This window comes from Euprymna scolopes, chromosome 18, assembly GCF_053919585.1.
Source record: "Euprymna scolopes isolate OS-2025 chromosome 18, ASM5391958v1, whole genome shotgun sequence".
In the NCBI taxonomy this organism is placed as follows: domain Eukaryota; kingdom Metazoa; phylum Mollusca; class Cephalopoda; order Sepiida; family Sepiolidae; genus Euprymna; species Euprymna scolopes.
Window position 1 is genome coordinate 124,328,616 of NC_136499.1, and position 17,765 is coordinate 124,346,380.

General features: G+C 31.1%; 1 protein-coding gene across 1 annotated transcript in view; it reads right to left on the reverse strand.

Annotated features, from left to right (window-relative positions):
• The window catches only part of LOC145297800 (uncharacterized), a 339,551-nt gene that overhangs the window by 207,660 nt on the left and 114,126 nt on the right, over positions 1 to 17,765 (reverse strand). The window contains exons 16-19 of the mRNA XM_080144088.1: positions 12,539 to 12,640; positions 4,756 to 4,893; positions 2,522 to 2,627; positions 1,260 to 1,367 (exon numbers count right to left, since the gene is read on the reverse strand). Of these exons, the coding sequence (XP_080000214.1) occupies positions 1,260 to 1,367; positions 2,522 to 2,627; positions 4,756 to 4,893; positions 12,539 to 12,640 (454 nt within the window). The remainder of the gene's footprint in view (positions 1 to 1,259; positions 1,368 to 2,521; positions 2,628 to 4,755; positions 4,894 to 12,538; positions 12,641 to 17,765) is intronic.

Here is a 17,765-nt window from a genome sequence, read left to right on the forward strand (position 1 = left end):
TAATTTTATAAAATCAACAGTAGGTTCTCTACAGTGCAATGTAGACTACAATGTATTGTGGACTAAGTTACTGCAAGGAAAGCATGTGAAGCTTCTTTCCAGTGCACCACGATGTGTCCTAAACTAGAGGAGGCAATCAATTGATTTGATTAAAAAATTGTTGATTTCACTAATTACGATGACAATAAAAATATGGGAGTTTGAAACATCCGTCGATCATTGTTTAATCTCAGGCAATGTCAAGACTCCCAGATAGTGTATATATTAGTTAAGCAGCATGTTTCATTAAATAATATAGATATGTTCAGTCTACATATTTTAGTTCTGATCTTTTATCATTAACTTACTAGTTTTCTTGTTTCTGGCAAGAACAGGTCGATGTAACTACCATATTAACTTCTGATTCGACTACTTTCAGACGCGTCCAGATCCATTGTCAGGGATGATTACTAGCAAAGATTTTTGAGAAGGTTATGAAAGTAATTATTTTAATTTTTTACTCCAGTAAATCACAGAACATGGTGACAAATCTTTATTAAACCCTAACCATGCAGTAGCTAGGGATTAATAATAATTAATAATAATAATTAATAACTAGCATGAAAATTTCACTGTAGTTGAAAATTTTTTAAACACATTATAAATAAAAATAAAAAATAAAAAAATTACAAATTTAAAATAATTTTTTAGCAAATTCTTTTTTTAACCTTTTAAAGCAAAAAAAAGGATGGATTTTAAAAAATTTACATTTTTTTCAATGAAAATTCACACCACAACACTTTTTTTTTTTTTCTGAATAATTTTTTTAATATAAATTATAAAAGAACAGACATCAATTCATTTGCACATTTTTTTTTTAACTTTAAAAGAAAATTATAATAATAAAAAAAAACCTAGTCTCCTCTTAATATAACTTTTTTTTTAATTATAAAATAAAACAGCCAATTTGAAACCTTAAACAGATGACCATGTTCTTGTTTTTGTAAAAGTTTGGAGAAGAAATAGTCTTAATAATTTTTAAAGGGAGGTAACTCACTTCTCATTGATTAATGTTTGCGATGACGATGTTTTTTGTGACACTGGATGTACGGGCAAATAAATTAATACTTAGATAAGCAGTTAGGAATTAATAAAATAGGTTTTAATAGGATCGGTGCTTCTAAAACACAAATGAAAAGAAACAGACACCGTATTTTTATCAAGTCAAGTAAAAATTAAATTATTAAAAAGAAAAAAATTTAAAAACTAGGAACACTTACATCTTTTTTGCAGTTGTGAAAGGATACTTCTTGTGTCCAGGCATCAAGTAGGATGCCAAAACGGTCAACATGCAAAGATGCATAGCCAGGAATCTGGAAATTGTTAGACTTGAGAGAAAAAAAAACATGAAACAAATAATGTATATTAAATAAAGAATTACATTTATTTATTCTATATCTTCTATATAAAGTAAAGTTAGTCTATGATCAACAGCTTTCTTTCTACAAAATCCATATTTGATTCTAATTCATCAATTTTTCTTTTGAATCATTATATGTTATTAATAAGAATATTGTGTAATTTTATTTTATTCTTTCCAGAAAATACTTTGTCCAGGTCAGAATTATTTTCAAATGGTTGCCATCTTATAGAAAGGATTTTAATTCTGTAGTCAATCTATACAGAATCACTTCCCTTCCCTTTGATTGGAACAAAAATAAATATTTAAGAAGACAAAACCGATATTGTAAAAAAAAAAAAAAAGAAAAAAAAAAGAAAAAAGAAAACTAAACAAATTGCAAGTAAATATTCGACGGGGTAATGTCTGGTCGGGTCAGCTAACGTTTGACAAGAAAACATAAAAATAAAGAACAGGGGCAGGATTTTTATTTTTAGGTGATTATTTTAAAATGTTTTATATTAGCTGTTTGGACTGGACTGGACTGGTTCATTTTTTTTTTTTAATAAATTGTTGCTAAGTATATTATTATTTTGCCAATAACATGGTATAACAATAACAAATGAAAATTGGTTGGAGTGAAGTAAAGTCTGATTTATTAAGTTAAATCTTCAAGTCCAATGCTAACAAATTTTTATTGAACTGTTCTCATAAATAATCTAATTATATCAAATTTACACCAAAATGATTACTACAATACAGTCCTAATAACTACATACACACATTAACTTTTATCCTCGAGTGGCCTCCGGACCTTGATATGTTGTAACTCCTTTATAAAAAAAATAAATTGGGGTTTGAGTTTGAAAATCTGACAAGATAATGTTTAATGTAAGATGCCTTCTAAAACTAACCAACAATAAGTATAAGATGGGCAAATTCTGATTCAGAAAACAGCAATTCTTCCCCCTTTGTCAGAAACATCGTTCATTGAATGTGAAGACTAAGGGACAAAATAAGGGAAGCAAGAGTTACGAGGTTGTCGAAAGTGAATCCGAGATTAACTTTCTATTCTAAGTTTGGAATAACATTTTTATCACGAAATCGATACGTCAGCATAAGAAATTTTTTGTTTTAGCTTACCTGTTCCTTACCAAGAAAATCTTTGTCTGTTCGAAATTTATTTCGTGAGTTTTTATCTTTATCGATGTAATACGAACCAAGTAAGAGTATATCTTCTTCGAGTGCACTGGAAAATAACAAAAAAAAAAAAAAAAAAAAACATTGTGTCAGGAAAAGTTTCTCTCTACTTATCTCAATGTTATTTCCAGTTGTCTCATTCCACTGGAAATCAACCAGTACCGACTTAGGAAAGGTATGGCTGGAGATTGCACAACTCTTGCTGCATAATTTTACGTGCAGTTACAGGGGGTATCCATTGTCTCTAAACAGAGGCCATGAAATATATAGATAATCAAAAAGCCAATAAAGAAGTTGCTCTGTAACATAGCATGGACGGCTATATGAAAATAATGAGCCATGAGGGAAATTACATTACAGTAAGGAAATAGAAATAAAAAGGAAAGAGCATGTTGAAGAAGACGATCATGTTAGAGATGTAGATGATGTTGGAGAGCACATTTGAGAAGACAGTCACGTGAAAGATGTCACAGCTGTAACGAGAAGTCATGTGGTGGGAGAATAAGGAAATAGATGTTGTTACGAAAAATGGAGTTGAAGTTATTTCCTATTCTTTGTCTAATTTGCAACTGAGACTACAACGTGTTGGTTTCTGGACTAGATTACAGCTCTAATAAATAATGAAGATCATGTATTATTTAGACAAACGTTATGTTATTAATTTGAGTTTAATTAAATAGAAGAGACTTGCCAAAGTGATTTTTCTATAGATGAACAAATCCTCTCCAACCTCTCCTCCACTGATGACATCACAGTTGTTTATGACTCCACACTAAATCATCTCCACCCTGTTCTACGCTGATGACATCGCTCTTGTTAATGACTGCACACATAAACTTCAAGTTTTTGTGAATATATTAGCAAAGAATGCAAAGGAGATAGGGTTAGAAATAAATCCAGAGAAAACAGAATGTATGTCTACAGCTAAATCATAGTTTAACCTAAACATGACTATTCACAGTAAACCCATCAAACGTCACCCAATTCATTTATTTAGGGCATAAACTGACTTTCTCTAGTGATCATGAGACGACATTGAAACACAGAATAGGGCTGGGTTGGGCAGCTTTCCAAAAACACGGCACCATTCTAAAATCAAAAAGGGTGCTGATAACTGTTAAAGTAAAGTTTATTTAACTTGTGTCCTCCCAGTAGTTTTAAATGGCCTTGATTGTATAACATGGACTAAGCATCTAGCCAATCGCATTGATTGTATAACATGGACTAAACATCTAGCCAATCGCATTGATTGTATAACATGGACTAAACATCTAGCCAATCGCATTGATTGTATAACATGGACTAAACATCTAGCCAATCGCATTGATTGTATAACATGGACTAAACATCTAGCCAATCGCATTGATTGTATAACATGGACTAAACATCTAGCCAATCGCATTGATTGTATAACATGGACTAAACATCTAGCCAATCGCATTGATTGTATAACATGGACTAAACATCTAGCCAATCGCATTGATTGTATAACATGGACTAAACATCTAGCCAATCGCATTGATTGTATAACATGGACTAAACATCTAGCCAATCGCATTGATTGTATAACATGGACTAAACATCTAGCCAATCGCATTGATTGTATAACATGGACTAAACATCTAGCCAATCGCATTGATTGTATAACATGGACTAAACATCTAGCCAATCGCATTGATTGTATAACATGGACTAAACATCTAGCCAATCGCATTGATTGTATAACATGGACTAAACATCTAGCCAATTGCATTGAGGGGTTTCAAAATCACGTAATGCATTTTATTATAGGGCATCACCTGATCCAAAAAAAAAAAAAATCCACTCTGCATCAAACTACTTTCCGTACACCTAATACGTAATCAGAAATAAAACCCTTAAACTTTTTGGTCATGTCAAACGCTCAACCACTGGCCTGTCAAAGTTATGCGTTGAGGGTATGTTAGATAGCAAAATGGACAGATGAAAGCCAAGGAGAAGGTGGAGGTGGAGAGAAAATGTTTTTGATTGGACGTCTCTCAACAGTTGGGCGTCCATCAACCAACTTGCCCTAGATCGGAAGGAATGATGAAAAATAAATCACGTTGGTTCGCAATCCGCACCAGAAGTGGAAGATGTGACTCATAGTGATACGTTATTAAAGAAATATTAAGAAAAATAAAACATTTTTTACTTACTTGAAATCATTAAGACTTTCGTCATATATTATGTAAACTCCTCTCTGGTCCTTGACGTAGATAGTTTCATTTTTTATTTCATAATAATCATCGTGATTATCTATGTCGGGAAACTCCATAAAATCAGTTTCACTGACTCTGAATGACAAAACAAAAGAAATGCAAATAGAATTAAGGTTTTGTAATACTACAAAAAAAGTTTTTTGGTTTTTTTTAAATGGAAATCGCTCCAGACAAGGTGTGAAACCACTTGATGTAAAGAGCTAACAAGAATGAAAGATGATCATGACAAAAACAGAGGTTACTTTATAAGGATTGAATAATTTGCATAATTCAAACTACTGTTATCATCTGTAGAAGTAAAACAGTAGATATAAGTATGCATACATATATGTGCCTGTGTGAAAATATTTAACCGATAAACTCTTAAGCTATTGGTCACATAACACTGAAATTAATAGGAAATAGTAATCATACACCAAGGATGGTTTATAACGAGTAAAATCTTTATTTGAATGGATGAATAACATGTACAGAAATGTGTCTGCAATCAAAGTTAAAAATTTTTTTAATAATTTAATACTTATTGTTGGTTAGTTTTTGCTCTTTTTTTTAGATCCTTAAATCAAGTGGCTCCATGCCTAGTCTGGAGCGATTTCCATAAAAAATAACTGACGACTTATCGACATACATATGATAGAAGGCATCTTACATACAACATTATCTTGTCAAATTTTCAAACTCACACCCCAATCTTTTTTTTATAAAGGAGTTACAACATATCAAGGTCCAGAGGCCACTCGAGGATAAAAGTTAATGTGCGTATGTAGTTATTAGGACTGTAGTGTAGTAATCGTTTGTGGTGTAAATTTGATATAATTAGATTATTTATGAGAACAGTTCAATAAAAATTTGTTTGCATTGGGCTTGAAGATTTAACTTAATAAATCAAACTTTACTCCACTCCAGCCAATTTTCATTTGTTATTGTTATACCATGTTATTGCCAAAATAATAATATACTTAGCAACAATTTATTAAAAAAAAAAAAAAATGGCCCAGTCCAGTCCAGTCCAGTCCAGACTGCTAATATAAAACATTTTAAAATAATCACCTAAAAATAAAAATCCACCCCTCGTATTATCTGCCCTGTTCTTTATTTTTATGTTTTCTTCTCAACCGCTAGCTGACCCAACCAGACATTACCCCGTAGAATATTTATTTGTAATTTGTTTATTTTTATTCATTTATTTATTTTTTTACAATACCGGTTTTGCCTTCTAAAATATTTGTTTTTGTTCCAATCAATGTTCAGTTCAACTTGCCGACATATTTTTATTACTTTTGCGCATGCGCTAATTCATTCATAGCTTGAAAGAGTTTCATTTTAAATCTTTCTCATCTATTTGTTGATAGCTCAAATTATAGGGAATGCAGCTGCGGCACTAAATGTTTTGGTTTCGATTCTAGTTATGACACCAAAGATACTTTTTAATTTTTGAAATCCGTAAGATATATATATATATATATATATATATATATATATATATATATATATATATATATATATATATATAAAAGGCAAAATGTGTATGTATGTATGTATGTATGTCCACAAAAGGCTTTTTTCTGGGGGCTGCTCACTCGGCTCCCTCATTCCCAATTGTTTTCATATCATGTCTAAATCATAATATCTACGAGTTAACAACGGGGAGTCGCCTGTCTATCTAATTTGCTCAACTTTGAAAAGCTAAATATTCCAGATTTTTGGATCGCTGCATATTGCTTTCATTTTTCAGTATAAAAAAAGCGAAACTTGATTCGAATAGCCACCTCCCCGGCCCACAGCTGGTGGTCTCCAGAAATGTAAATGTTTCGTTAATGACGGCTTTTTACCGTCATATCAAACAGTTGGTTTCATTTCGAGACACTCCTCTAATAAACGGGGGAGCTGCTTTCTCTTCCCCAAAGTTCTGTAAAAACTGTCCCTGCACAAAATCTTAACTGCTGAACAACCATTGCTTACATCATGTTTCAAGGTCAAACATCATGCGATTTAACTTCCTCGCACCTGTCAATTTCACTTTATAAACGTTAACTTAACACGCTTATCAATTCCTCTCCCCTCATGGCCGAGATGGTTAGGTCTCAGGGTTTTTTCCATTTTGTTTCCACCTTCGCGTCAAGGCGTTGGGGTTCAAGCCTACCTTCCTACTAAAACTTATTTTTTCTTTTACACCTCCAAACACCTGGGCAACGCCGGGTACCCCCCCCCCACTAGTATATATATAAAGCTCCATGAACTGTCTGGGCGTGCTTGCTGGAATCTTGTCTCTGACGATCAGTGATTCTATCTTTTAAACAAGGGATGACAGGTGCATTTATATATAAATATAATGGTTGTATAGTTTGGTTTCCTAGAATTATTGAAAACCCTGTGTTTATTAAATGATGAAGGACAGACCAAGTATATAGTATATTTATTATACAGACATTATTGGTTACATATGTGCATACATGTTTCAGTGGAATTTCAATTCAGAGAAACCACCTCATCAGACCGAAAAAATGAACAATATTGAAGTCAAAATCAAGATTCACTCATTTTGTATATAAAAAGATATTGTGGGTGTGACTTAAATGCGGGTGGGGAGGAATGGGAGGGGAGAAGGGGAAATACATTTCAGGTTGGCCAGAACATCTTAGCAGCGGGGTGGGTATGGCTATATTTTAGTTTAAGGGTGTAATTATCTTTACTTTGATCTAAAGTGGTCATTCCGCGTCTGTAAGGTCATTTTTGTTTTTATTATTATTATCAAGGTCATCTCTTTTTCACAGACTTAATGACTATTTCATGTTTTAGTACATTAAATCCGACTCATTATTTCTTTATTTTATCGATAAAGTTAATTTATTCTTCGATAAAATGTGTCTATATAATTAAATCAATAACGTGTAACACACATACAATTACTTTTACACGATTTAAAGATAGTTCATGTCATAGGAGTTGCATTCTTTATATAAACGCGTAATATAAATCCTATAAAATAACTGGATACAACATCAAATACTAACCCCAAAATGACTAGATTCAGCATTGAATGGCCCAGAAGGGGTTGATAACCCCCCCCCCAAAAAAAAACCCAGCATTAAATGACCCACAAAGGTTGATATGCTGATTAAATAACCCATCCATCCATCCATCGTAATATAAATATAAACATTTACACACATGCTTACATGTATATATATATATATATATATTTAAAATGTTAAAAGTCGATGTATGCTTCTAGAATAGGGATTTCAAGGTTATGAGGGTTTTTTGAAGTACGAAAACAATGTTATTTCTTTGTATTTAAAATTTTATTTTTTATTTTTCAAGCGGTCCTCTACTCTTCGTCACAAAAAAGTATGGAAATGAAATGAACAATGTTGAAAAAAACCCCAAAAAACTCAAAACAATGTTCGAAAGGGTTCACATGAATTATTTTAGCCGTTTGTGTTGTATTTTTTATTTTTTAAAATTTTAACATTTATTACCAAGGGTAAAAAAAAAAGACAATTGATTTCAATATCTGAAACAAATTTGTTGAACAGTAAAAATAATGTTATTAATAGTTATCGTAATGATAATAGCAATAGTTAATACAAAAATATTAATAGATAAATATAGTAAAGTATTAATAATGGTGATAGTTTTACATAATAATAATATTATTATTTACTTATCTCCCCACAAGGGCAGAGTTAGAGACAATGTCGGTTTTTAATGTGGATATATATATATATATATATATATATATATCTTCTATAATATAAAGCTGAACGTGTGTGTGTGTTTGGTCACGAATAGGCTCCTATATGGTTGGCTATTTTAAAAAACTGATTACATATAATGATAGATGTATCGAGGATCAGGAATGGGTATGTTTGATTTGGCAGAACGGTGGTTCATTAAATTGTGGGGTCTGCGTTCGCGCCTGGCTCACAAAGTATGGAAATAAAAAATGAAAAAAAAAAACGTTTACAAGGGTTTTTGATATAGATGTACATAAGAATACTTTGATAAGAATGTTTTAACTTAAATAGGGATGATATAATAAAATTGTGGGGTCTGCGTTCATGCCTGTACTCCATGGAAATATGGCACAAACTTTAACAAAGACTTTTCATATCAATTTACGTAAGTATACTTTGATAATTATGTTTCAGTTTGAAGAAATATGGTATAATAAAATTATTGGGTGTTCATTCGTGCCTGACCTCCATAGAATGTAAATATGTCACAAAGTTTAACAAGGTTTTTTAAAAGGGGTGAGGGCCCACAATAACATCTTAACTTTAATCTTAATTCACGTTAGCTTTTATTTATTTTTTCGAGTTGAATCATAGTACCTCATAAATTCACGTTCTTATTAAAGTGAAAGCAAAAAGAAAAAAGTTGTTACTTTAGACAATTCTTGATACAAATTTTGCATAACTCTGTTTTTTTCCTTCTCCACTTGCACATGGCACTCTTTCGAAAATAGATAAATAATAAAAAATAAGAACGTTATTTGTTATCGTGTCAAAAGAAGGAAAAAATCCTGCTCACGTGATTACGTGTCTTTTTAAAAACATTTACATAACTTTTTAATTTTTTATTTATATATCTGTTTAAGCTTTTTTGTCAGTGTACTAGAAGGAATTCAGTTGATTACAACCCTTTCTGTGTGTACTTTACATTACAATAATACAACCCTTAATCCGACGGCGCAATACTACACCGTTCAATACTGTAAAACTGAAACGAAGCTGTTCTGCTTAAAAAAGGCGCCATTTTCTTCTTATTCATATTTATATCGATTCTTTGCTTTAAAAAACTAAAGTTATTACGTGTTTACTTTTTTAATATCCCATTTTGCTGTTTCGGATTATTTTACTAAAGTAAGTAAAGCTTCATTATTTTTCAAAACTGTTTTTGTTTCTTTGTTTTCCGATATTTCATCGATATTATTTAGTAAGAGTGTTTAGCAGAAAAGCCAACAAACGACTACCCGAAAAAATAAATATACAAGAAATAAATGTTACCATAGTCAATAAAAGTTCAGTTCATGTTTTTTTTCCGTTTTGAAATAGTTTTTAATACTCTTTACTTGAAATAATTTCAGCGAACCGAAATTAAAATGAAATTTGAGGCGATAACTACTAGAAATAATTTTTATATAAATTACACATGCCATAATCGAATATTCCTCAAGCACAAAATAACGGAAAACATTAAAATGTTTATAAATATTCCTTTTGTTGACGGAATTCTCTTCAATTGTTAACACAGAATGCTCATGTGCCCCTCCTTCAAATTGAAAACGGGGCTCTCCATTTCAAAGTCGCTGCCATTTTTTTTTTTTTAAAACGGTTCGTGAATTAAAAAAAAAAAATTTTTTTTTTACAAACTACTTAAAAATACAAACCAATGAACTTTTCTACCATAAAAGTAACTTTTATTGACTATGGTAACATTTATTTCTTGTATATTTATATTATTACATATATAACATTTTCTCTTTGTAAGGAAACATCATTTTGTTGATCACTCTTGGCTACGAATGGAAACAAAGTTGATATAAAAAAATATATTTTCGTGAAAATTATCTTTATTTTCATCATATTTTGCTCAGGGTCAAAATTTTGAGTATCAAAACCTATCTCTTTACAACCCCCTCCCTTTCATAACCTATCATACTTTCATCAATCACAGTCCATTTTCTGTAGGCTGTTTATGAACCAAGCCAACGACGAGTACTTCTGCTAGTATATATCTATATATATATATATATATATATATATATATATATATATATATATTTATTAGTTTTGATCTTACTACCATATATTAGGTTTAATATAATAATTGATGGAATTTTTTTTTTTACAAAGGAGTCACCACTTACCAAGGTCCAGAAGCCACTCGAGGATAAGGGTAGCCAATGGGACAATATCATAGTAACTGTTAGTAGTGGAATTTTGGGAAACTGGATTACTTAAGGGAACGACTCATCAAGAACTTGTTCATGTTGAACTTGAAGACAACCATATTGTAGTCAGGTGGGAAACAAGTAAACGGAAGACAGCTTGACAGGCGTGCAGTTCTAAGAAAGAAGCTTTGTTCATGGAATCTACGTGTAGGTTTAGGCACAGATAAATAGTGGGGGAAATTATTGATAGTGGTTTCAGCTAAACAAGTGTTTTTCGTGAAAGTTTGGCACGTAATTGTCTCTATAATAATAAATATGTAATCTGTATTAATTAAAATATATTTAATCATATCTTATGGCTGGGCAATGCCAGGCAGCCTGCTAGTCCATACATACATCTATATATATATATATATATATATATATATATATCTCAGAATCCTGAAGAGAATAAGAGCACAGATTAATTAATTGTGTGGTATAATTCTGTTCTGAAAATTCATGTTTTTCTGAATGAAATTTAAGCAAAAAACATATCTATATGACTACTTCATTTAATCACATAAAATGATATACACAAGTATTATTTTATACATAAACTCTAAGTATTTACTTCAACAGTGCTCAATACATAGGGAGAGCTAGGTAGTATGTTATAAAAATATATATATGTAACTAAGCTACACAGAATATTCCGTGTTTCATCCATGCTAGGATTCGTCAGGCATAAGTCAGACGAATCCTAGCATGGATGAAACCTGGAATATTCTGTGTAGCTTAATTGCGATATATATTTTTATAACTTACTATATATATATATATATAAGGTAAAATTCTTCAACAATGCTTCAAGCAAACTACAATCTACTTATATATATATATATATATATATATATATATATATATATATATATATATATATATATTCAAGCAAACATTATTAAATGCAACGGAGATACTTTGCTTGATGATTCTTTGTTTTTATTTTTTCGATTTTCCGTGTAATCTTTTTTATATCAAAATCAAAAATATTGATGAAGGTTTCATAATTGTTGCTGTCACATTTCCACATTTTCGCTCCTTCTCACTCAACACCTGAAGATGATTTGTGGACAAATCGAAAGTGCTCGTAAAAGTAACAATTATGGAACCATCATCATATTTTCGAGTTTTATATGAAAAATATTATACGGAAAATCAAAAGAAAGATTCATAAAGCAAAGTATCTCCATAGCATTTAATGTTTGCTTGAATGAAAAAATGCTGCTTAAATATACCAATTTCAAATATATATATATATAGATAGATAGATATAGTAAGTTATAAAATATATATGGCAATTAAGCTACACAGAATATTCTTTAGCCTGATGAATCCTAGCATGGATGAAATGCGGAATATTCTGTGTAGCTTCATTGCCATATATATTTTATAACTTATTACCTAGCTCTACCTACGTATTGAGCACTGTTGAAGTAAATACTTAAAGTTTACGCATAAATTTATACTTTCGTATATTAATTTATGTGATTAAAATCAGTAATCATATATATATATATTTATATATATATATATATAAATATATATATATATATAATAGAGAATTGGCTCTGTAATAATAAATAAAAAATCTTCATAAATTTAAATACATTGTATGACCGAGCCAGGTCTTGAATATTATTCTCACATTCTCCATCTCATTGGAATATTATTTCGTTTATTCTCATCATACTTACATAAAACAAAATCCATCCATAACAGTTAACTGCATATTTATTTATTTATATGTTAGTTCAGAAGAAAGTCCAATGAACAACTTACTTGAAATCCGCAGGTGTGTTATGTAGGTAACCATGGGAATTGAGTCCCCCTCCGCAACCTGATGCTTCATTCGGCTCAGTAAAATTCTGGCTATCTTGCGGACTACGAAAATAAAATAATGACAACAAGGAAAAGACAATAAAACAGAATTGTTATTCATGATACTAAGTGGCACGGAAGGTGAAAGGTTATAATTATTTATAAGGCTAAAACTTATCTCACGCCTCCTTTAAAATTAACAATTCATTAATCAAGTCTAACACTTCTATTAAAACAGCATTGTTATTTGTAATACTCAAGTGCGTGAAAGGTTTAATTTTTAAAACTTATACAGAAAAAGAAATAAAATTTTAGTTATAAGGGAGATAACAATTTTTATATTCTCTAATTTAAAATATAAGGCAAGTAAAGTGTAATAATTAATAATAAAAATAAAGTAAAGAAATTATGTTTATGAATTTTTTAGATGAGGATTGATAATTCAGATTATTTGGATTTTTTAGTTCTCATCGCAACATTTAGGTCAATGTAATCTCAAACCTTCCGTTTAGCTGAATCCACTGTGAAAAATTTCCCCCACTCTATATCTGTACATAACGCGGATTCCATGAACAAAGCTTCTTTCTTAGAACTGCACGCCTGTGGAACTCTGTTCCGTCTGCCTGCTTCCCACCGGACTACAACTTGGATGTCTTCAAGTCCAATGTTAACAAATTCCTAATGAACCGTCCCCTTAAGTAAACACTTCATCAAATCTCCACACTAACGTAATATACTTGCAATAACCCTTATCCCTGAGTGGCTTCCAGGCCTTGATAAGTGGTGATCACTATGTAAAAAAAAAAAAAAAAAAAAAAAAAAAAAAAAGGTTATAATCTTCTGTATATATATATAAAGGGCAAAATGTTTGTGTGCGTATCAAAAACTTTCGACACATGCGACGGATCCTCATGAGATTGGTACCGTTTTGAAGCTCAATCCTTTGGATGACAAATATAAAAAATTGGCCCAAAACATTCATTCCTTTACCCTCAATTAGGCCCTTTTTTGTACAAAGAGGGGTCGCTTTTTTCACCGACATTTTCGTAAATCATCGTCTCCATTGGATTAACTACTGTTGTTTTGACCTCCCCCCCCCGTTACTACCACTTTTTACTCCCCCCATCCCCTTGGTTCCTTACTACACCTCCACGCATCCGGGCAACGCCAGATACGCCCACTAATTATTTATAAGGCTAAACTTTACCTCACCCTTCCCTTAAAATCAATAATTTATTAATCAAATTTAAACAATATTTAGGTGTGTAACTGCTATCTACATAGTTTTATCTTTCTTCTTTATACACAAACAAAGAAAACGGTTGCATTAAACATCCTGCTCTTTCCCTTTATAAAGAATCTAACCTTTTCTCTGTGTTGTAAGGACAATTGCAACATGGTACTCTCAGAACTATCTGGCTAGCAAAGCTTTGGAGAAAATCCAGGAGGTGTCAGCATCACGATCCGTAATTTATGTTAACCAAGGTTTCGTACGAGTTTTTTTAAGTCTACAAACATTTCTCCAGTTTTCAAGTAATCTCTATCGCTTTCCATAAGCATTGCAAATCATTTTGCAATATCGCAACAGCCGTTTACCATTAGTTTATTACTAAAAATGACCATCAGTTTTCTCTGCACTCTTCCAATGAAAGTGTGAATGGAATTATTATTATTGCTGTTGAAAAAAAAAATCAATGTCTGTCAAGGCCAATATCACACACACGCACACATATCAATAAATAATGGTTGTATAGATTGGTTTCCTAGATGTAGATCCAATGAAACCTACATGATTATTAAAGAGAGCTCAATGTAGGACAGAGCTGGTATATAGTCTGTTTATTATAAATACATTATTGGTTACATATGTGCATACATGTTTCAGTGGAATCCCAATTCAAAGAGACCACTTCATCAGATCAAAAAGAATCAATATTCTTTTTGATCTGATGAAGTGGTCTCTTTGAATTGGGATTCCACTGAAACATATATATATATATATATATATATATATATATATATATATATATATATATAATAAATTCCACAGCCAAACAACGTCGCAGCCCACAAGAGCCATGACAGTCAAAGAATTGGAAGTCCAAGACTCGAGTTTCGCTCTCATTTGGGCTCATCAGTTAGACACATCCGAACTCAGGATTCGAAACCCGAGCCTCTTGCATGCAAGGCAAGCACTCTACCAACTGAGCAAACGCCCTGCACACAAGAATTTCAATTAACCAACAGAGATCAAGCAAACCGCGCCGAAATCCGACTGTGAAATTAACCTACTTCGTCTCAACAATATACATACACACACAGGAAATAAATACAAAAAAGATATAAACATTTATATATTTTTCATATTGATTTTTTATTTATACATATATATATATATACTAGCAAAAGTACCTGCCGTTGACTGGGTTCAAAAACAGCCTACAGAAAATGGACTCTGATTTATGAAAGTATGATAGGTTATGAAAAGGAAGGGTTGTAAATTTGGGGGTATCAAAACCCAAAGCAAAATATGATGAAAGTAAAAATAAAATAGATAAACCCCATAATTTATTATACCATACCTGTTCACACTGAAACACTTATCACAATATTCTGTGGATCTATATTAAAAAAACCTTGTTAAACTTTGTGACATATTTACATTCTATGAAGGTCAGGTGCAAACGAACACCCCATAATTTTATCATACCATATTTTTTCAAACTGAAACATAATTATCAAAGTATACTTACGCAGATAGATAGGAAAAGTCTTTATTAAAGTTTGTGCCCATTTCCATTCTATGGAGGCCATGCGCGAACGCAGACCTCACAATTTTATTATATCATCCCTATTTAAGTTAAAACATACTTATCAAAGTATTATTATGTACATCTATATCAAAAACACTTGTAAACAATTTTTTTTTAATTTAAAAATTTTTTATTTCCATATTTTGTGGACCAGGAGCGAACGCAGAGCCCACAATTTTAATGAACCACCGTTCTGCCAGATCAAACATACCCATTCCTGTGTCTCGATACATCATCTATCATTATATGTAATCAGTTTTTTAAAATAGTTAACCATATAGGAGCCTATTCGTGACCAGAGACACATGCACACACACAGACGTTCAGTTTTATATTATAGAAGATATATATATATATATATATGAGAGAGAGAGAGAGAGAGAGAATAAATTACAAAAAACTATATTCCAAAATTCATGATGTTGACCATCTTATAATTTATTCCTTTAATTCAGTTGACTTATACAATTATACAAGTTAACTGAATTAAAGGAATAAATTATAAGATGGTCAACATCATGAATTTTGGAATATAGTTTTTTGTCATTTATTCTCTATATTGCCCTGTAATTACATTGAGCTTCTTAAATAAGGATTGGTATATATGATAAGAAAAAAAAAAAAAAAAAAATATATATATATATATATATATATATATATATATATATATATATATATATGTCTATGTATGCTATCAATGTCCTCCTGATGAGATGATAGCCGAAAGAGCTCTTGAGAAACTTCTGCCGATTTTATTCAAAACTGTACATATATATATATATAATGATTGCAACGTCTGGTCAGATGAGTACCACTCCCTCAGTCACTGAAAGTCCATGAGCCTGAAGATAAACTTTTTTTTTTCTTTTAGTCCTGCCAGCGAATTCACACGCTCAAGCAGACATGACATTTAAGATGGTCCTTGGCATACATACATACATACATATACACACATACATATACATACATACATACATACATACACAATACATATAACAAACATATACATACACAGATATACATACATATGCATACAAACATACAAATACATAAACATATATACATACATATGCATACAAACATACAAATACATACACACATATACATACTACCGGCGAAGCGAACGTCTGTCTATTCTATGTGCTGTGTATTTTGAATTGTTTTACTCTTTTATTCATGTTGAATTCACCGATTTATAACAACCATCATCATTGTCGTAATGAACGTTGAGGATTTGTGCCGTTATGAACGTCTGTCTATTCTATATGCTGTGTGTATATATATATATATATATATATATATATATATATATATATACACATACACATGGATGCATGCAGTGGCCCTGCTGTTTTAACAGTGTCAGCGACTATGGCTCTCCAAATTATAGCGCCATGGTAATCTTAGGAAGACAAAACGGTAATTTACCATTGATTCAGGGGTATATCTCCCCCAGTGAGTTAAACGCACCCCCAGATACCAACTTAGAAATTTCTACAACTCAGCGCAGCACATACAGTGCCTAGCCTTCTCAAATGGACACCCATCCGGTACTGGCTAGATTAATCATTGCTTAACTTCGCTGATCTGGCGAGAACCAGTGTGTCAACATAATTGTGCTGTATAAGGTTAATATTATAGAAGAAAAGTCATTTTTTTTTCCTGTAAAATAATTGTCATCATCAACTAAGTATTTTTTAAAAACACAAAACAAATGCCAATTTTTTAAATTTTTGTTTGAAATTGTATCTATTTGATTTGTGAACAATTCATTTTAGAATGGATAAAGTCAGCATTTTTTTTAACTTAATTTAAAAAAAAAATCAGATTAATCACAAATCACAACCTTTCTGATCGGATGATTTCATTTTTTTTTTTTTTAATAAGTGCAAAAAAGGTGATAACGTACGTATGAACAGGAATTGACATGCATATTATTATTATTGTTGTTATCGTTGTGGCTGTTGTTATTATTAATGTTGTTATTATTGTTATTGTTATAGTTGTGGCTGTTGTTATTATTATTTACTCACAAGCCATCATCAAAGTTTTCTCTTTGAGAACAACTTGTGGTGTTCTCTGCAGTCTGAGTGACAAGTGGTGATAATCCTTGGTAGGACTTGAGATGTTTGGAGTTATCACCACCATGGTATATAAGAGGGGGGGAAAAAAAAAAGAAAAAAAAAACAAAGCAAAAGAAAAAAAAAACAAAGCAAAAAAAAAAAAAACTGTCCAATTTCCTAAAGATGAATATTTTATTATTCTGAAAATTGGAAAAAAAAAAAATTCAATTATATTTTTAATAAATAGCAATAATAATTAACAAACAATTTCATGTTCGTCTGGTCTTTTTAACCATTAAATCTTAAATTATT